The 20561-nt window shown below is 34.9% G+C and overlaps 1 protein-coding gene across 2 annotated transcripts in view; it reads left to right on the top strand.

Moving 5' to 3' along the window:
- LOC108917144 (hemocytin) overlaps positions 1 to 20019 on the top strand; it is a 44172-nt gene extending 24153 nt beyond the window's left edge. For both annotated transcript variants that reach the window (XM_018723612.1, XM_018723611.1), the window contains 29 exons: positions 2188 to 2684; positions 4604 to 4793; positions 4848 to 4907; positions 5028 to 5269; positions 5321 to 5520; positions 5983 to 6107; positions 6163 to 6356; positions 7089 to 7262; positions 7314 to 7496; positions 7550 to 7838; positions 8277 to 8445; positions 10883 to 10988; positions 11047 to 11239; positions 11295 to 11480; positions 11541 to 11900; positions 12420 to 12885; positions 13205 to 13419; positions 13581 to 13900; positions 13954 to 14190; positions 14245 to 14541; positions 14594 to 14887; positions 15109 to 15343; positions 15396 to 15890; positions 17233 to 17663; positions 17965 to 18111; positions 18167 to 18289; positions 18343 to 18604; positions 18706 to 18858; positions 19740 to 20019. In XM_018723612.1, the coding sequence (XP_018579128.1) occupies positions 2188 to 2684; positions 4604 to 4793; positions 4848 to 4907; positions 5028 to 5269; positions 5321 to 5520; positions 5983 to 6107; positions 6163 to 6356; positions 7089 to 7262; positions 7314 to 7496; positions 7550 to 7838; positions 8277 to 8445; positions 10883 to 10988; positions 11047 to 11239; positions 11295 to 11480; positions 11541 to 11900; positions 12420 to 12885; positions 13205 to 13419; positions 13581 to 13900; positions 13954 to 14190; positions 14245 to 14541; positions 14594 to 14887; positions 15109 to 15343; positions 15396 to 15890; positions 17233 to 17663; positions 17965 to 18111; positions 18167 to 18289; positions 18343 to 18604; positions 18706 to 18858; positions 19740 to 19945 (7049 nt within the window). In that variant the 3' untranslated portion in view covers positions 19946 to 20019. The remainder of the gene's footprint in view (positions 1 to 2187; positions 2685 to 4603; positions 4794 to 4847; positions 4908 to 5027; positions 5270 to 5320; positions 5521 to 5982; positions 6108 to 6162; positions 6357 to 7088; positions 7263 to 7313; positions 7497 to 7549; positions 7839 to 8276; positions 8446 to 10882; positions 10989 to 11046; positions 11240 to 11294; positions 11481 to 11540; positions 11901 to 12419; positions 12886 to 13204; positions 13420 to 13580; positions 13901 to 13953; positions 14191 to 14244; positions 14542 to 14593; positions 14888 to 15108; positions 15344 to 15395; positions 15891 to 17232; positions 17664 to 17964; positions 18112 to 18166; positions 18290 to 18342; positions 18605 to 18705; positions 18859 to 19739) is intronic.
- The last annotated feature ends 542 nt before the right edge of the window (positions 20020 to 20561 follow it).

The raw sequence follows: 20561 nt of genomic DNA, 5'->3' as shown, positions 1-20561 counted from the left end.
TTTGTCATTGAAAATGTTAATTTTTTACTTAAAAAGTGCTTGTTTTCGGACAGTTTTTTGCAAATAACTCTGAAACCATTGGATTTAACGAAAAAGTTTAATGAACAAAAAGAAAGGTAATAAAAAAACAAATTTAATGGCATTATTTTGATTTCTCTAATTGCAATATAAACCGAGTTATGAATTTTTAAACATTATTATATGTTAGCTAAAAACTAAATTGGAACCAGTTAACGTTAAATAACGCTAAAACCATAAATATTAGGAAAAAAACTATTTGAACCTTTATTAAAGTACTTTGAAAAACCTTTAAAATGAGCTGTTTTAAAAGTCTTTAGAATCAAAATTAACGGAAATATGATCGAAATATCATGATAGTCTAATTTTTTTTTAAGATAAAATTAATATACAAATCAATGCCTTTGGCGACAGAATTAAAATTAAATGCAATCCATTTATAGATTTCTTCATTTATGTTCTAAGAATATGTTTTGGGTGTTTGGCTCACTTACAAAGCATGATATTCAAACTTAAAAATGAAGGGCTTAAAAAAGATCAACTCAACAGTTCACGTAGCCCTTACATTTCCCTGCAAAATGAGCCCTTGTGCGATTAAAAATCTTAAAAAGTAAGAAAGTTATCGTCAAAAAAATTAACACGTGTATAGGTGATAATTTTAAGAAAATTTAGGTCAAACAAGAATTTTGAAGCATTTAGATCTTTGTTGTATACTTATATATGTATTTAGTATGTGTATATTTGAATAAACCAGTACTATATTATAATACACACTATACTACATACACGCACACACTCTCACACACACACACACATGTACAAGCTGTTACAAATTCGACTTCTCGCTACCGGGATTTCAAAAACGGTAAGAGATACGAACTAGCTTAAATGGGGGCAAAGTTGCGTAATCAGGGGACCAACTTTATATTTGAAGAAAAACCGAAATTTTGGAAATCTGTTTTTGTTTCATTTCAGCTTTGTTTGAGGTGGTATTGAAAAAAGAAGAATACTTTCTCATGGCCACTTTTTGCCCTCTATCGAATGGCATAATCAATTTTTATATGTAACGTTTCGTCTCTCTAGGACCATCATCAACTTCATTTTTTTAAATACGACCCTGTAAATTTTATTACATTTTTTGCAAGCCTTCATGACCGCCAATACTGGTACTGCCTCAGCCCGAACCAGATTCAGACATTTTGTCTCGAAAAATTCATCTCCAAATTTATCTAATTTTTTTATTTAGATTTCTTTGTTTATTGAATTATCGTACACTAAGTGTCGTTAGACCCTGTGAAATCTATCTAGTTATTTAAAGTATCAATTAATAAGGGTTGAAAAGTTGCAATCAATTCAAAATTATTTTATAAGAAGGGAATAAATGTTTATTTAATACGAATGCACATTTAAAATGTTTCTACTCTTTCAATAATATTTTTTCATTTTATTTTCGAAAGAAGGGGTATATTTCAAGGGTTGAAAAGTTGCAATCGATAAAAAATATTATATAATCAAGAAATCAATTTTAATTTGATAAAAATGCTTGACTAAAACGTTTCAAGTTAAAAAAAAAATTTTTTCATCCAAAGAAGTGGTTTTTAAAGGTTTTTTCGGGTTGAAAATTTGGGATACATTAAGTTTCATGTTAGATAGCCAATGAAATTACTCATATTGCATAAATAAAAAAGATTTGATTACATAAAACGCTTAAAATTGTATTTTTTCTTTTTTTTCCAATAAGGGGTGGTTTTCACCCTTAAGAACAAAAAGCACACCTAGTGCATATATAAGCTTTAAAGTGGGGGGTAAGATGAGCCTAATTCTAAATTTTGAGAAAAATTGGTTCAGTTATAAAAAATTCAGAGGTATTAACTATATTTTCAGCTACAGTAACTGGGCTAAAGCCTAAGATTTAATTTGGCAGTGACGCTATTCTTTGTTGATTTTTTTTCCGTTGCCGTAGTAAAGGCGGAGGGTCCTCTGCAAAAACCAAGAAAATTGGTCGCCAGTCACGTTTAAAATCTAACTAAAATTTATGTTCCTTATATGAGTTATTGAAGCTAATATCACACATATTTTCACACATTTTTCAAATAGTTAAAAATCTTTAAAGAGTACTAATTTGGAAAAAAGTGTCGATAATAAATAACGTAAATAACAAATCCACAGCTATGCAGTGCGACGAACGTTGCTCGAAATACAGCCCCTGCATCTCTACCTGCCCCATAGAAACCTGCGACAACTCGCTTATAAACAGCAAGCTGTCTAAGACCTGCGGTGAGGATACCTGCATAGAGGGCTGTTCCCCAAAACCATGTGCCGCTGGTTTTATCTACTCGAATTCGTCATATCTCGACTGCATTCCGAGGAACGCGTGCAAGCCTGTATGTCTGGAAGAAAACGGTGTCGTCTATTACGAAGGAGATCTGATGGAAGAAGACGAATGTCATAGTTGTTACTGCTCCCGAGAACAGAAATTCTGTAAAGGTCAACCGTGCGAGGCCACAACACTCGAGCCGCAGTTCACCACCCATCAAATGGAAGCCGTCGTCGAGTGCAAAACTGGATGGACGAAGTGGATCAATCAAAATAAAATCAGCAAAGTGAAGAGTGCGGCCAAAGGCCGGCGTAAGGAAGTGGAGCCGTTGCCGCCTGCAATTGTACTGGTAAGAAAAAAATGTATTTTTTCTTTATATCTTGGATTTCTTTTCTTGATTTATAGGCCATTCTTCATCTCGCACTTATTAAACATTAAACACAAACATAAACACAAACAACAACAAATTGGGTATTAATTTTGTAACTTACAATAAAAATGTCTCTACTGCAGTACCAAAATAGTGGGTAGTGAATCACAACATGTAGATCCGTGCGATAGGTAAGATGTGTGGGACTAGGATTCCATGGGTGTATCATTTTAAAAGGTTCCAAAAATTATTAAATATAAAACAACAAATAAACACATCAATTTTGGTTTGGAAATGATATACCTAGTAGTAGTAACTGGTAAGACAAAAATACTTGGTGTAGGAAGTTTGACTGTCATTATTTCAGCATGGGATAGAGTTATCATAAATGAACAAAAAAGTTGTATATTACTTACAGGCAGCGCCGGACTGGGAGAAAAAAGCGGCCCGGGAATTTTTCAAACTAGTGGCCCTAAAAAATTCTAAACTGACTTGGCTCGCCATAGTAAAAAGTAAACAGTTTTTCTAGTGTACAGTTTTGAAATAGTCGTTATTTATGTCTAGTTTTCCAAAGTTAAGAAGATTGAAAATTTTTAAATGTATTATTTATTTTATCCATCAATTAGTTTAAGATTTCTTTTATTTTTTTCAGTGGATAATTTTACCTTGCATTCGACTACTTTTAAGTGCTTTACTCGGTAACTTTTACTAGAGACTTTTCTAAATCCATCAAGCTTGAACCATAGAATACGATTTTGTATTCTATATTAAATAAGACATGAAAATATGATAGCTGTAATCTAAAAACTTAATTCTAGAATAAACCACAATTTGTACGAAAATAAAACCAAGGAAAGCGTATTGTTAAATCATATGGACCTGTTAACCTAATAGTATACAACTAAACGACTAAATTTTTGAATTTTTTTTTTGCTTTCTATTTTAAAAATGTTTCAAATTTTGAATTATACCTAATTAAATGTTAGGCCAAGCGGCCATTTCGGGTCGCGGCCCATCGGGAGTTTTCCCTTTTTTCTCTATGGCCAGAGTATTAATATTAGGGAGTTTCATCATGACGTAACAGAGCTTAATCTGCTGATACCTACCACGTGTGCATGCGGCAAACTTGTCCTACGGAAAAAATGTAAACAACTATTATTGTGAAACATTTAGTAAACTTCAAGATGATTGCTTTCCAGTTTTTAAATAAATAAAATAAAATGTATCGATTTTATAATACGAAGATAGTGATGTGCTTAAATTTTAGCTCGAATTTTAGTAATTATGAATCTCTTAAAACAGGAACTTAACTTTCAATCAAATTACGTATTTGAAAAATATGTAATTAAAGTACCCAAAGATTCAAGTCCTCCAAATGATCATACGTATTATAAATAATTTAGGTACTTACCAAAAAGCAAAATCCAGTAATTTTTAAACGTACAAGTACAAAACAAGCTACAACATATGCTTAAAACGTCCACCATTTTCGATGCTCGCACGACACCTTTGAATCCAATTTTCGACATTAGCTTGAAAACACCTCAAGAAAAGGAAATAGTGGTACGCAAGAAACACTCCGACAGGGTCGAATCCAGATACCAACTGAACTGCGTATTGGTGGTGTCTTTTTATTTAATATGTTTTCTATTCAATTTTTCCCTGATTTCTTCTTTTCCCCATGCAGATATTACCAATTTTTCTATCCCTTGGCTATGGTAAGGAGCATTATCTATGACAATCACCACACCAGGTTCGATGTGAGGCAAAATAGATGCAAATCATTTTTCAAATACCTCATTGTATATCCTCATTTAGATATTAGGGGTAGTTTCGAGAAACTGCTTGATTAGTTTCCTGAATTTTGAATTCTTATCGGCCCTACATGTGTTTTCCAGAATAATCTAAAGGAATCCAACAGATGCGACATCAGTCAGATGATCGACATAGAATGTAGAACTGCGAAATCCCATATTGACGCAAAGAGCACAGGCTTAGACGTAGAATGTAGCTTAGAGAGAGGATTAGTTTGCAATTCAGATGCTAGAGGGTGTCCAGATTTCGAAATCCGTGTTTTATGCCAATGTGGTAATAAATAGTTAACTAATATTTATACTTACCTTTAAAACTGTTTACTTTTAGAGGAACTGAGTACAACGGTACTTACGATTGTTCCTTTTGAAGAACCAATTGAAGCAGAAGGTAAGTGAAACCTTGAACTGTGTATAAGCAGCGCTTGATAAATTTAAAAGTGCAACTTGATTACATTTACCGACAACAATTGTTGAACATATTACATTATAATTTGTATCTGTATTTCAGCAATGTGTCCACCCGAGATGATATTAGATCCGTGTGCTATAGAGTGCGACAAATTGTGTCTGTATTATTCCTTCTTGGTGAAACAAAAGGGTTTATGTCAGGAGGGGGTTAAGTGCGAACATGGGTGTGTCTCGGCTAACAAAGAACACTCCTGTCCTAGCAATATGCTCTGGGTTAACGATCACGAATGCGTTTCCCTCGACGAGTGCCCGTGTGTTACCGATGACGGTCAACCGATTAAAGTAAGTTAAGTAATTTTGGTAAAATATGCATCTGTGATACGTAATTTTCAGCCTGGACATATCTATGAAGAAGGTTGTAAAAAATGTCAATGTATAGACAACTCGTTTACGTGCCACGAAGAATTTTGTGAAAAAGAGACCACAACTCCATATTTTACGCCATTGCCGGAAGCACCTGGCATTCTAGCCACAATGCCTCCTGTATTAATACCTCCTAAGGCAACTCCGCCTCCTAAATGCGACGAAGATAGGTATGTACTAAAAATTTAAGGAATAATAAAGGTTTTTGTGTAACAACATTCACAAAGAAAAGTAAATCGTATTTATACAATTAGTAACTTTTGTCTGCGCCGTTACTGGGCAGGTCCACAACTCGGTTGTATGTGTGCTCTTATCAGTCATATTTTAAAACATTTCAAGTTTTTAAAGACAAATATTTGTTACTAAACACTGTGTTTAGTTTGTGAATCTCGGTGTCAACGACCTCTGACATTGATCTATTTTAAGTGAATCATAATAACAATCCACCTGATGTGATATGACAATAGGGCGCTAGGCAGGCAAAAAGCAAATGGCCAATATTAATTCCTCAAAACGATAATGGCCGAATAGTTTACCGGATTTTGAGAAGGTGCGCAGAAGTCTGCGTCCACTTCTACATTTCAAATCTAACTCAAGGCGACTATTTACTATTTTTTTCCACCCGGCAACAGGTTTTTGGATCTCATACAAGGAGATCAACCACTACCAGATGACGCATTCAATGCCAGCAGTGTACTAAGTCCCTTCTTCGCGCCCAGCAGTGCCAGATTTAACAGTCGACCGTCCGAAACCTCTGGTAAGTCATTTGAGGTTTGTACAAGACTGCAGTAAAATATATTTACCGTTGCCAGGTGGAAGTTGGGCGCCAAAGTATTCCAACCAAGACCAATACTTGGAGATCAACTTAGGGCACCAGGAACCTGTTTATGGGGTTATCGTAAGAGGAAGTCCTGTGTACGACGAGTACGTGACGAGTTACAAAGTTCTGTACAGTCCCGACGGTAGTATTTTTTACTACATTTTGAACGAAGAGAACTATCCAGTCGTAAGTATGAACTATCAACTTGCAATTGACTTTTATTATCAGTAACGATTTTCGAGGATTCCCAAGGTTCAATTTTGGAGTCGCTTTTGTTTGTTGTTTGTATTAATGATTTAACTGAATATCCTGATGTTAATTACTTGCTTTATATGAACGGAATTTGTGATTACACTATAATCTCGACAGATTGAATAATTTGTCTTGCACAATTTACTTGTCCTTAAAAAATTAATGCTTCAATGACAAATGATTACAATCTAGGTGAGACATAACCTACAAAATATATGTCATTGTTATTCAATGCCTACTGGCAAAAAGCATTGTTTCGAACCTACTGACAAAGTGACCTACTACAATTAATATACGACATACTTTGTAGGTTATATTTCATCCACACAACTACTCTAGATTTTTTATTAGAAATGTGACGAGGTTATTTTAAATATCTAATTTGTTGATCGGTGTATGTTTGCTGCTAAATTATCCCTTGCAGGTCATTCATTTAACAAGTAAATCTGCTTTTAAAAAGTCTAGGTTTTATTTGCAAAATTCTTTCCACCCCTGGAAAAAAGAATTGTTTGAGCTGTAACTCATTTTTTTCACTCCGAATGATATTTTATTCATATATCGCTCTTTCAATATCTCCAAAGAAAAATTTGCATAAGAAAATATTCTTAAAATTTTCTCAAGGAGAATATGCCTTCATTTTAGACACTTTCGATATTTTTCTCTTAGATTTTCCGAGGATCTATAGACACGACCACCCCAGTCAGACAAGTATTTGACACTCCGGTAGAAGCCAAAGTGGTACGGATAAATCCACAAACTTGGAATAACGGAATATCTCTGAGGGTAGAATTGATAGGATGTGCAGAAGAATTAACTACGATTCATGCACTGCGGGGAGAGGTAAAAAGACCAAAGTCGTAAAATACTTTCGATAAAATATTGAAATTGTAGACTGGAGCGATTTTTAAGCCTCAGTACTGCGACGATGAGATGGGTCTCAGCGACGGCAAAATGGGAATCCATCAGATATCGACCAGTTCAGATTTGTCGCCAGAACATAGTAAAATAAATCTCAAATTAAACGAAAACTCTTCATGGCAACCCTTCACAAATTCACCCACGGAATGGATTCAGGTAAAAAAATTTTACCCGACTTAATTACAAGAAATATGATGAATTGTTTTTAGTTTGACTTTTTGGAGCCGAGGAATATCACGGGTCTTATCACAAAGGGAGGCAAAGACGGTTGGGTGACTGCGTTCACCGTGCAATATTCCCAAAACGAAAAGGAATGGAATCCGATTTTGGACAACACGCAAAATGAAAAAGTTTTCTTGGGAAATTACGACGGTGTTATGCCGCACGTTACCAACTTTGACTTGCCGATTAACACTCGTTACATTAGGATAGTACCAGCCAAGTGGCACAACGATATTCAGATGAGGGTGGAAATGGTTGGTTGCTACAAACCCTATCGTAAGTAGGCGTAGTAGAAAATGATTACTTTGAATTTTTTAGACTAAAGTCTTTTTGCATAAGATTATTATCATGCGTATACTGATTATGTCTGTGAAGGGGAAATACCTTTACAAAAATGTTAAGTTTTTTTGGACTTTTGTTAATATTTTTCTCTTTTTCACTTGCAAAAAAATTAAATGAGCTAAATAAACCCTTATATCAAAGGGATCAGTCAAGGGTTGATTTTATTTCAATATTTTTACCTAATCAAAAAGAAAAAATGTTAATTCTTAATGGAAAGTTTTGATATTTAATACTAACTTCTGGTGCAGTGAGGTGAAAAATTTGCTGAATTACTTTCGCTCCCTCGTCATTTTCGGTTTGCAGAAAACGAAGATTTAAAACTATTCTGTCTTAGATCCCGGCTAGTATATAAGTAAATAAAAATATTTACAGCTATTGTGGAAATACCAACTACAGAGGCACCGTCTCTCTGCAATTACTGCCCCGGAATAGAATCTCCTGAACTGGAAATGGACGCTTGTAGATGTCTAACTGATTTATGGTGGGATGGAGAAAATTGCGTCAACAGAACGTCATGTCCGTGTGTGATTGGCCATATGACGTATGTAGTTTTTGTATTTTTTTGTATTTATGATTGTTTTTGAACATTATTATGAAATGGACTGAATTTTTGTTAATGGCTCAATACTGAAGAGCCTTCATAAAGCCACATGACCAGTAATTTTGTTGGGAATAGTAATTGTATTGGTAAATAAATTTCTGTAAAATTAAAACAATAAGATCAAAGTTACATTAAAACACAATATTTTGTTTCATCGGTTGTGATTGGTGTAATTTTTCATGAGATTCTATTCAACCAATCAGCAGTCGCATTATCTCAAATGTAGATGTAACGGTTTGTCATCGTTCATTGTAAACGAATCATTAACATTGGTGATGCCAAGATTTAGGGAATTTCCGTACCAATACCAATCGTGCATTGTTAGATTCTCTAAGCTCGACAGTCAGGTGGCTTGTAAACATTTATGAAGGCTAAATACATAAATAAACAGAGAAAAAGACTTTGTATAAACATTCCAAATTTTAAATTTCTGATTTTAAATAAGCGAAAAAAATCTCATATCAAGAAAGAAGGTGCAAAATTTTACACAAATTCCCCAATCTTATCTGCCCCTGAATCCTTAACTGATTCTAGTTCATAGTTATTATATTTTTTTTTTAAAAAAGGTAAAAGTGAAATGCCCTTGTAAATTTTCGTTTGATTATACTTATATAGGTGTTTTAAAAATATAAAAAAAAAGGTTTTCACGAATTTCTACTTGAAGACACATATTCTATTAGGATTTATTTAAATAGTTTTTTTTTAATTTTAGGCTGATTAAAATACCAGCATCTTTTTATAAGCTAAATATCTAGCTCGTATATACAGTTTACCTACGCTAGCAAAAATCACCAGAATTTTTTTAATGAAAACATCAAAATTTGTTGTTCATCTGAAAATGAAAAATTACAGAAAAATTATAGATTTTTACCAAATTATTTGTTCTTGATCTACATTATCCTGCATCATAAATTACATGAAACGTATTACACTAAAGGTTTCATTTTTATGTTTCCTTTTGAAGTGACCGCAAAAAAAGCCTTTTTTCCATCTGTTTTTGAGACTTTGACAGAGGCGACAGAGAAAATCCTAAAAATATTCTAAAAATATCCAAATACTCGTCATGAAAAATGAAAATGAGCATCACTCAGTTTTTCGAAAATTTTCGAATATCGCCCTTATTTTAGGGGTTGAAAAGACAAAAAAAGTGAACAAATTAAGAATCATCAACAGTTGTAAAACCCCAAATATTTCTATGTTGTTATCAAAATAATATGAATGTGAAAATATCTAATTTCATATTTGATACGGTCTTGTCCGGATTGAAAATCAACCCATAATATCCCTAAAGGGGTGAAATTATCCCCTAAACGCCTAAAAATGCGAAAAATATATTAAAACTTACAATTTTTCTTCTTTTTATTTTATACGTATATGGTTGAACTTAGGAGTGGTTTTACCCTCATTTAGGGTATTTTCCTTCGGATCTAGTGATTGTGGATTATTAACGGTTCAATTATCACGTATAAAAGAAAAAGAAAAAAAATTGTAACTTTTAATATATTTTTTGCATTTTTAGGCGTTTAGGGGATGATTTCACCCCTTTAGGATATTAAAGGTTGATTTTCAATCCGGGAAGACCGTATTAAATACGAAATTAGATATTTTCACGTTCATAATATTATTTTGATAACCTAGAAATATTTGGGGTTTGTTTTACAACTATTGATAATTCTTAATTTATTTACTTTTTTTGTCTTAATCAACCCCTAAATAAGGGTGATTTTCGAAAATTTTCGAAAAACTGAAAGTGATGCTCATTTTAATTTTTCATGTTTTTGGATATTTTTTGAATATTTTTAGGATTTTTCATGTCGCCTCTGTTAAAGTCTCAAAAACAGGCGGATTTTGCGGTCACTCTTACCAAATGTTATTAAATGCTGCTAACTGCAGGATGTAATATGATTTGTAACCTCGATAGTTTTTGAAATAATTCTTTACTTTCATGTTCATTAGACAGTATTGAATCAACGAAATTTGTAAAAGACTAAAACAGTTTGAAATATTTTTTTCTCTTTCTCCGGAATTTATCTACCAATTTTTTTCGCACAAAAGTTGTGAATTTCGTTCTGAAGTGCACCAACAGAAAACTAATGTGCTTTAATAGGGAACAGCGTATAATTTTCAAAATAATTAGACTTGCATTAAATATTTATGATTGAATGGTGGAATTGAATGGGAAAAACCAAGCTTACATTTCAGCCTGGTAATTTGTTAAAATCTACCTATCTAATCTTCGAAATATCAGGAAATTTTTTGATCAAGCTGTGGTATACGTTTTGATTTTTTTCCACTTTTACTTTCGGTGCTAAAATACAGTGAAATAAGTGAAAATCTTTGTTTTACTTTAACAATTAATTATTTTTTTTTACAATAGATATGCAGTAGGTGCAATTTTTGAGCAAGAGGATTGCTCGGAATGCATATGCAAACTGGGTGGGGTTCCCCACTGTAAGCCGAAAAAATGCGAACCATGCAAAGAGGTAAAATAGTTCTACTTCCCAAACTGACGTGCGAGTGTTAAAAGAAATGTTTTTTAAGGGACTGAAAAGTACGGTGACCTCCACATGCGCCTGCACGTGCCAGTTTTGCCCTCTCGAAACGGTGTTGTGCCCCTCGAGTAATATCTGTATTAACGAGAGTCTGTGGTGCAACGGAGTTCAGGATTGTCCTGATGACGAGCTGGACTGTCCTACCACTACTACAGAGGCAGCGCCCAAAACAACTGTTGCCAGTACTGTTATGTAAACACTGTGTGGTATAAACATAATAATTCTTATTTTTTAAAGGCCCACGGAAGCTATGTCCTATCACGCAGTGCCAGCCAGGCTACAAGAAAGTAGAGAAGAAGTTGACTAAGAATCGACAAAACCAATTATACCTTTCAGCGATGATATCGGGTCGTACAAAATCTAAAAAAACGTATAACAGCGCCTTGTACAGCGGAATTAAAACAAAGAAAAACGGAAATAAAGGTTAAAAACCGCTTTAATAGCTTTACGCAAACTTTTTTTAATTATTATTTTCGTTTTTAGGATCCAAACATACGAATCTTCAAAGACCGCTGACGGTAGTTTCGGAACTGGCCAAAGAGCCGCTAGCGTGCAAGGAATATAAATGTATATCTACGAAACCTCCACCAAAATTCCATTACGGACCGTATGAGTGCCCGCCCGTCTTTTGTCAACCGGGGTACATTCCGGTTTTCGAAGAGGGGTACAATGTAAAGTCCAAAGTTTGTCCTACCTATTCCTGTTACCCACCGCCGGAGCCCGACGCGATATGCAACGTAACAGGACGGACGTTTAACACATTCGACAATACCGAATTCAAGTACGACATATGCAATCACGTCTTAACCAGGGACTTGGAAAACTACGAATGGGATATATCACGTAAGTAAGAGCAAATAATAACTTACGATACGACACGTATTTTGTCCGACAGTTGCAATTTTGTTGGTTAGTTCCAAGTCCTAAAAGCAAATTTCAATCACTAGTAACAAAATTTGTTTAGTACCAGTAAAATAAAATAATGATTGGGATGTTGAATAAGTTCTCGCTGTTTTTTTATGAAAATTATTGCTTTATTTAAAAAAATTGTAAAAAACATGTCACTGAAATTATTGTTCTTCACTAATCACTACTTTTTTCTGTCTTCCCGTCAATATTTTAATTCCACATCGAAAATATGACACGTCTTTTGAGTCAATATATTTTTTCAAACCTCTGCTCGAATAGCAGCCGTTATTCCTTCAATGCTCGTTCAAACGCGTCAATTATAATCGATAGCGATCTCCCGTGATTTCGTTCAACAACTGTTGGACAGAACGTCGTATATCACACGTGAGAGTAAAACGCCATTATAATTCGCTACACTCAAGCACACTATTTACGTATGTATAAACTTTTTAGTAAAAAAAGAGTGTTCGACCTTCTGCTCACGAAACCTGGTCATTTGGCACCACAACCACCTATTCGTCATCCACCCCGACCTTTCTCTTGAATTCGACGGATACACTTATTCGGTGGAGCAAACTAAGAGCATAGGATCTCAGAATGATGCGTTTTCAATAACACAGCTAGGAAACACTCTGTTCTTCGTTTCTAATAGATACGGTTTCTGGATAATTTGGAATACCCTGGGTGACGTTAAAATCGGGGTAGTACACAAATTAGTGGATAAAGTAGACGGTCTCTGTGGATTCTTCAACGACGACGCCACAGATGATAAAAGGAAACCTAACGGGAACATCGCGAGGACCTCTGTTGAGTTCGGAGACAGCTGGGAAGTGGCAAGTGAGGAACCATCGGTATGCGAGGCTAAAGCATGCCCTATTCACATACAGAACAAGGCGTGGGAGATGTGCAATAAAGTCAAGTAAGTTTCATACGAGCATGACAAACAAGTAAATAAAGGGGCGATTCTGTGTATCGCCTCTAAATTTTAAACGTTTGTTAAAATGTTAATCTAATGAATGTGTTAAATATTAATTATAAATTTTTATTCTGTATATTGAAATTTAAAGTGGCTGTTAACAACAAATTAATTGTAGTGGGTGGAGTAGTTCAAACGTCTCAGTTTTATTTATTCAATTTTTAAACGATTTGCAATTTACAGAACACCGACTAGATTTTAACGACTATCAAACTTTTTTAACGCTTTACAATGTTGGCCCTCAAAACCGTTATATTTACAGAGAACAACCTTTATCGGTGTGTGCGAGAGTGCTAGATATAGAAGCGTTCATTTCTCGTTGTTTGGAAACCGCTTGTACCTGTTTGGAGCATTCATTGGATAATCATACTGTCGAGGAAGAATGCAGGTGTCAGGCCATGCAGTCATTTGTAGTCGACTGTCTTTCCGCAGATTCCACGATAGATTTATCGGACTGGAGAATGCAGCAGGATTGCCGTAAGTTGCAATTTCTTCGTTAAAAATTGAGTTCTGTCGAAGATATTCTATAATATTCAACAATTAAAAATTGTTCATTTCATCGTCAATCATTTTTTTTTGCACACATAATTTTTTCTACTGCAAACGTTTACAAAACTGATTCCACAATTTTCACATAGCTACCACCTGCGAGACTCCCCTGGTGTATCACGATTGTTATCAAAGGAAATGCGAACCGACATGTGAATCCATCTCTGATCCCAACATATGCCCGAAAGTAAACAACATTTGCTTCCCGGGTTGTTACTGTCCTCCCGGTTACGTTCGCAAAGACGAGACTTGCATCAAACCGTCCAACTGTCGAGACTGCGAATGTAACGTCCTTCCTCACCTCCAGTATGTGACTTACGACGAAAATAATTTCACCGTTACCGGCAACTGTGTGTACGTAATGTCCAGGGACATTTTATTGCCGGAGCAGGATACACATAAATTCCAAGTAAATTAGAATGTTACTTGTTTAACGGGTTTAGTACGTGTTTTCTATTTCAGGTTCTTGTTACAAACCACCCTTGTAAGGATAAAAAAGATAAAACGTGTGTCGGAAAAGTGACGGTACTGTATGAAGGACACAAAATTCACGTTTTGTTGGACGAATACAGGAACAAGCTTAAATTAATCGTGGACAGCGAGAGGGTTTCAGATTTTGACGAAGTCGCTCAATGGGCTAACGTTAGGGAAACGGCAACTAAGCATATAAAGTTACTATTGACCGCCATTCAAGTAGAGGTAATTTTTTAATTTGCAGCACATTGCTTCATTTTAACAAACGTTGTTTTGTAGGTGTCTGTTTATTTTCCGTCTTTAGGAGTGTCAGTAAAAGCTCCTTCTCACAAATACGGAGCAAAATTAGAGGGACTTTGTGGGAATTGTAACGGCGATTTAGAAGACGACATCAAGACCCCTAAAGGCAAAAAACCGAAAGATATAAACGACTTTGCCCTCAGCTGGCTCTACGAGAACCTACCTGGTGGCCAATCAAGAGAACAGTGTGAAAATAAACCCGAGGAAGATTGTCCTCCGCTGCCGGTTGATTCTAATCCATGTGTACAACTAGTCGATATTAACAAGTTCGGACAAGTAAGTTTGATATTGAATATAATCAATATTTCGACTCATATTTTTCTTTCAGTGCTTAAATGTGTTGGACCCGTCGCTCTTCATAGAATGGTGCCAGAAAGATACATGCGGCGGACATCCCGAATTGGCTTGTTCTTCCATCGAAGCTTATGCCAGAGACTGCGCGAGCTCTGGGTTCTGCATTAACTGGAGAAATGAGTACTGCCCGGCGAAAAGTTGTCCACCCGATCAATTCTACGACCCTTGCGGGACAAGCAGTCCAGAAACGTGCGACAGCATTAAAGGCTTGACAAAAAATCCGAAAAAGATTATTCCAACCGAAGGCTGTTACTGTCCTCAAGGAAAGGTAAGTTTTGAAAATTTCAAAAAACACTTAAGTTATCGATTTGACAATTTATAACGTGACTTATTTGTAAAAGTATTGGAGGTGGTGACATCTGTTATACTAAATTAGAACCACTTTCAAAGGCTAGTGTAACCTAAAATCTCGTCTGATACGATTTCCTACAGCGCCATCTCTTGGTCGCTTATTTTAGTTAATAATAAGCACTGAATCTTTAAACGCAGGTGTTCCTAAACAATACTTGCGTTACGCCGAACGATTGCGAAGTTTGTGACGAGGATGGTCACCATCCTGGCGACAAGTGGAAGAAAGACAAATGCACGTCTTGTACTTGTGAGGGCACGTCACTCAAGTGCGACACACAGCAGTGTCCGGGAATTTCAACGATCTGTGAACGAGGCTTCAATGCCGTCAAAATATCTTCAAATCAGGAGGAATGCTGCGATAAATACGCTTGCGGTAAAACTTTTTTTTTTGTATTTTCAGACACATTTTTTACATTATTTTGTAGTGCCTGAACCCACCGCTGGTCCTACGTGTGAGACTCCGCAAAAACTCGTGTGCGGGTCGGGGCAAATCATGAAACTAGACACGAAACCAAACGGTTGTCAAACGTTCATCTGCGAATGTAAACCGGTCGAGGAATGCGAACCCATAGATCTCTCCACCGATACACCCCTAGAACCTGGTTATGTGAAAGAAGTTGATGAAAGTGGCTGTTGTCCTCTAATAAATTTGGTTTGTAAAAAAGACCTTTGCCCGAAACCAAACGAATGCCCTGAATATTATTCTGTGAAAACCGAAACTATAGAAGGGAAATGTTGCCCAATATATTCCTGTGAGCCGCCGAAGGAAAAGTGTATTTATGAAACTGAGTTCGCGGCAGCCCAAAAAGGTGGGGCGAGGCCATTAACGAAGTACGAAAAACAAAATTTACTCAAAGGGGCGAATGAAACGTGGCAAGACGGGCCGTGCAGAGAATGCAAGTGTTCCGTAGGCAGTCTAGGTGAGTTACATTGTTTTTCAATTTAGTCTCATTAGTTCAGGCAGTATCTGTTTCGGGTTGGGTAAAACGCACATTATCGGAGATTTTTGCTTTAACGGCTTCTAAATAACATCAGAAATGATAATTTTTCTATACAAATAAAAAAAAAACGTGGGTTTAATTGTTATTGCAGAGTATAGAAAAAATAGCAAAAAAATTCATTTTTTTCTTGGATTTCTCATCGATAACTTAGCAACTATTCGTTTTAGACAAAAATGGAAGAGAAACAAAAAGCTTTGTAATTAAATTTTGAACAATATCTATTAGTTGCAATTCGGAAAAAATAATTATTGTTGCAAAAAATGCTAGTTTATTTGTCAATTTTTTTCAGACACTTGAATAATACCTAGGATCTTCATACTTTTCCCAATTAAACTTTTTAGTGCATAGAATCATCACACCAAATTTCATCCAATTTGGTTCGATAGTTTTTACATAATTGTTAATTTTTTTTAAACTAAAAAATTTTCAAAATCAAATTTCTAAAAATTTAAAGCCTTTGAATACTTGAAAATTTCACCACAAAAAGGAAAGCTCTCGAGCTTTAAAATACTTTTTGAAAAATTGCGAAAATGTTTACACAATCACCACGGCTCACCTAATCGTCCGATTTGAAATTTTCAAAAAGCATTTTAGCTTGAGAGCTTTTCTTTTTGTGGTGAAATTTTCGTGTATTCAAAAGCTTTAGATTTTTAGAAATTTGATTTTGAAAATTTTTTAATTAAAAAAAGATTTAAATAATTATGTAAAAACTATCGAACCGAATTGGATGAAATTTGGTGTGATGATTCTATGCACCAAGAAGTTTAATTGAGAAAAGTATGAAGATATTAGGTATTATTCAAGAGTGAAAAAATTTAACAAATAAACTAGCATTTTTTGCAATTTTTTAAATGATTTTTCCGATTTTTGCAATAACAATAATTATTTTTTCGAATTGCAACTAACTTTATCTTGTTCAAAATTTAATTACAAAACTTTTTTCCTCTTCCATTTTTGTCTAAAATTAATAGTTGCTAAGTTGTCCACGAAAAATCCAAGAAAAAAATGAATTTTTTTTGCTATTTTTTTATACTTTTTTGCAATAACAATTAAGCCCACGTTTTTTTTTATTAGCATTATCATTTCTGATGTTATTTAGAAGACGTTATAGCAAAAATCTCCGATCATATACGTTTTACTCAAGTATACCCTTTTTAAAACAGATACCGCCTGGAGCAGAATCGGTTCCAACAGTATGTGATAGCAGATATAGCCAATTGTGCAATTATCGATTTTAGTTCTTCGAATGTTTTCATTATAGGCAATTACCAACCGGTGTGCAAGCAAAAAGACTGCCCTTCGCTAGCGACGCATGCCGACTTCGTGGAATATGAACTGGAACCGGAGCCGGTATTCGAGGAATGCTGTCCAAGAATTAAACGTTCTGCTTGCAAATACAACGGGAAAGTCTACAAAGTGGGCGAAAAGTGGCCTAAAGGAACCGATTATTGCACAACATTTGATTGTGTGGACACCCCAACCGGAATACAGAGAGAAACCCAAGTGAAGAATTGTGATAAAAATTGCGATATTGGATTTGAGTACGTCGAACCTACACTGCTATCTAAAGCATGTTGCGGGGCCTGTAAACAAGTTGCTTGTGTTGTCGACGGAGTGATCCATCAAATAGGTGAAGATTGGACATCGGCAGATTATTGCACCAAGTACTTCTGTCTCAATATAAACGGATCGGTAAGTTATTTTTTCAATAAAAACTGGTTAATTTTTTAAACATGTTCTACGATTATTACAAAATAATGTTTTTTTCTTTAACGAAATAAACAAAAATTGTTTTGAACTCTGTCAAACATTAAGCGATTACTCGTTTTTAGACGAGACGATTGTAGCGCCCTCCTCAAGGTTGTGGTAATATGATTTCCCAGCTACGACATCAGTTACGTTCCATCAAACCACGTTCTTTTATTAATGAAACGACCCTGTACATCAAAAAATCTATCAAGGATGCACCCAATTCTTATTCACTCTTTTTTAGCTACAAGTGCAAACTCTAGTGGAGAATTGTCCGAAATTACCAGAAGACTATTTGAACGACTTCGTGATAGAAACATTGCCGGTAGAAGGAGATTGTTGCCCGCAACAAATACCATCGGCGTGCAAAGTAGGAGAAACTATTTACAAGGTAGGAAATACTCAAGGTTTAAAAGAATAAAATAATACGCTTACCTTTAACGCAGGTTGGAGAAACATGGCCGTCTCCGGACGGTGATTTATGTAAAACCGTCACTTGCATAGAAAAAGAAAATAAAGACCTAGCTAAGCAGGAATCGGTTGAAACGTGCAAAAAGGATTGTACTCTGGTTTGTAGATTTACATGAGATGTGACGGAGCGTTTAAATTTGTTCCGTTTTAGGGGTGGGAATACTTTGAATCGAACGAAACGTGCTGTGGTGAATGCCTTCAGGTGGCTTGTGTCGCAGACAGTGAAATAAAACAGCCGGGCGAGAGCTGGTTGTCATTCGATAACTGTACGACGTTCACATGCGACAATTTCGATAACCAGTTCGTAATTTCAAGTTCACAGGAATCTTGTCCCTCTTTGGAGGATTGTCCGGAACAAAATATTTATGTCGACGGATGTTGCAAACGGTGTAACTTCACAGCAGTGGCACAAAGTGAGATATACTTTTTTATTTAGTTTAGTTTTTATTTGTTGAATTTATTATTATGTTGCAAAAACTTGTTAGTATTTTGCTGAAATTCTTATTTTTTCCAGCAATATGTAGTCCGGAGTCCATACAGCTCGACACAACTGTGGGAATAATTAAGTACAATCATATGTCTCACGGGGAATGCACAAACAAAGGACCAATCACAAACTTTACCGAATGCGTGGGAAATTGTCATTCTTCTACGTACTTCAACATAAGTAAGTATATACGTAGGGAATGGCCCAATTTTGTCATTTGTTGGGTTTCTCGTATTGCATGATAAGATAAACGAAAAGTAGTTCAAATGTCTCGGTCTCGAGTTTTGAGAAAAGTTTTATGTCGAAAACCGTATCTCGATTCTTTTAAGATTTTTAACTTTTAGTTAGCTTGTGTAATGAGGGGTAATTTTTTCTTCAAAAGTCCATGAAAAATACAAGAAATCATCGAAAGTAGCGAATTTTTTTTAAAGTTGTTTTAAAATTGTTTTTTTTTATGTATGGAATGGCCCAATTTTGTCATTTGTTGGGTTTCTCGTATAGCACGAGAAGATAAACGAAAAGTAGTTCAAAAGTCTTGGTCTCGATTTTTGAGAAAAGTTTTATGTCGAAAACCGTATCTCGATTTTTTTAAGAGATTTTTAACTTTTAGTTAGCTTGTGTAATGAGGGGTAATTTTTTCTTCATAAGTCCATGAAAAATACGAGGAATCATCGAAAGTAGCGAATTTTTTTTAAAGTTTTAAAATTGTATTTTTACGTATGGAATGGCCCAATTTTGTCATTTGTTGGGTTTTTCGTATTGCACGAGAAGATAAAACGAAAAGTAGTTCAAATGTCTCGGTCTTGATTTTTGAGAAAAGTTATATGTCGAAAACCGTATCTCGATTCTTTTAAGAGATTTTTAACTTTTAGTTAGCTTGTGTAATGAGGGGTAATTTTTTTTTCAAAGTCCATGAAAAATACAAGGAATCATCGAAAGTAGCAAAGTTGTGTTAAAATTGTTTTTTTGCGTATATTTCGCATATTGCACAAAAATTAAATCTACATAAAGAAGAATTTCATATCAAATAAAAAATATAGCGCTGATATATATTTTTTTAGAAACTGGGCTACACGAGTCGGTGTGTTCTTGTTGCCAAGCGACAGACTATACCCCGATATACGTGGAATTGACTTGCGCAGACGGTCAAACGTGGAAGAAGAAAATAGCCGTCCCATCCAAATGCGGGTGCGAGGGTTGCGCTTCCAATTCGAAATCGAGTAAGCCGGTGAAAACCGGTGGCGTGAAGACAGCCAGGCACGTTTAAAACCAATATTTAAGTTTTTTTTATATGATATATTTTGTACTGTTTTTAAAAAAATAAAAATAATATTCGAGTAACTAATTTATTATATTGTGGTGAGTTTTTACATGTCATTGGTAAAAAATTAGACATATTACAAAAAAAAATCCAACAATAGCGGCAAAGCGATAATAAAACAAATGCTAATTACAGCCTATTTACAAAAGTTTAACAAATAACTATAACAGAAATAAAATGCAATAAAGATAAGGCACTTATTTTTTTAAACAAATTTAACAACAAATTGGGATAAATTACTTTGGTTGTGGTTTCAAATGAATTAGAAGTAGCGCCACCACTCAATTGTTTGTTCATATTATTTTTAGTTGACAAATACTTGACCGATTCGATACTTCACGACCTCTGTTTCATTATTACAGGGGACGTGAAGTATTTGTGCATGTAACATATAAAAAATAGACCCATTTCTATAAATGGATTAGAAAACTGTATTATATGGTGATGTTGACTGTCACTCTTCTTATAAAAAAGAACTGAAAATGTGGTAGTCGCTAATATTTCTTCAGAAATAAATTGTTAATCAAGAAATGGTTAGTAATAAAATATCTAATATATTAAA

Source organism: Anoplophora glabripennis, unplaced genomic scaffold (assembly GCF_000390285.2).
Source record: "Anoplophora glabripennis isolate ALB-LARVAE unplaced genomic scaffold, Agla_2.0 scaffold85, whole genome shotgun sequence".
Classification (NCBI taxonomy): Eukaryota; Metazoa; Arthropoda; class Insecta; order Coleoptera; family Cerambycidae; genus Anoplophora; species Anoplophora glabripennis.
This window is presented reverse-complemented; position numbering and strand designations above follow the sequence as displayed.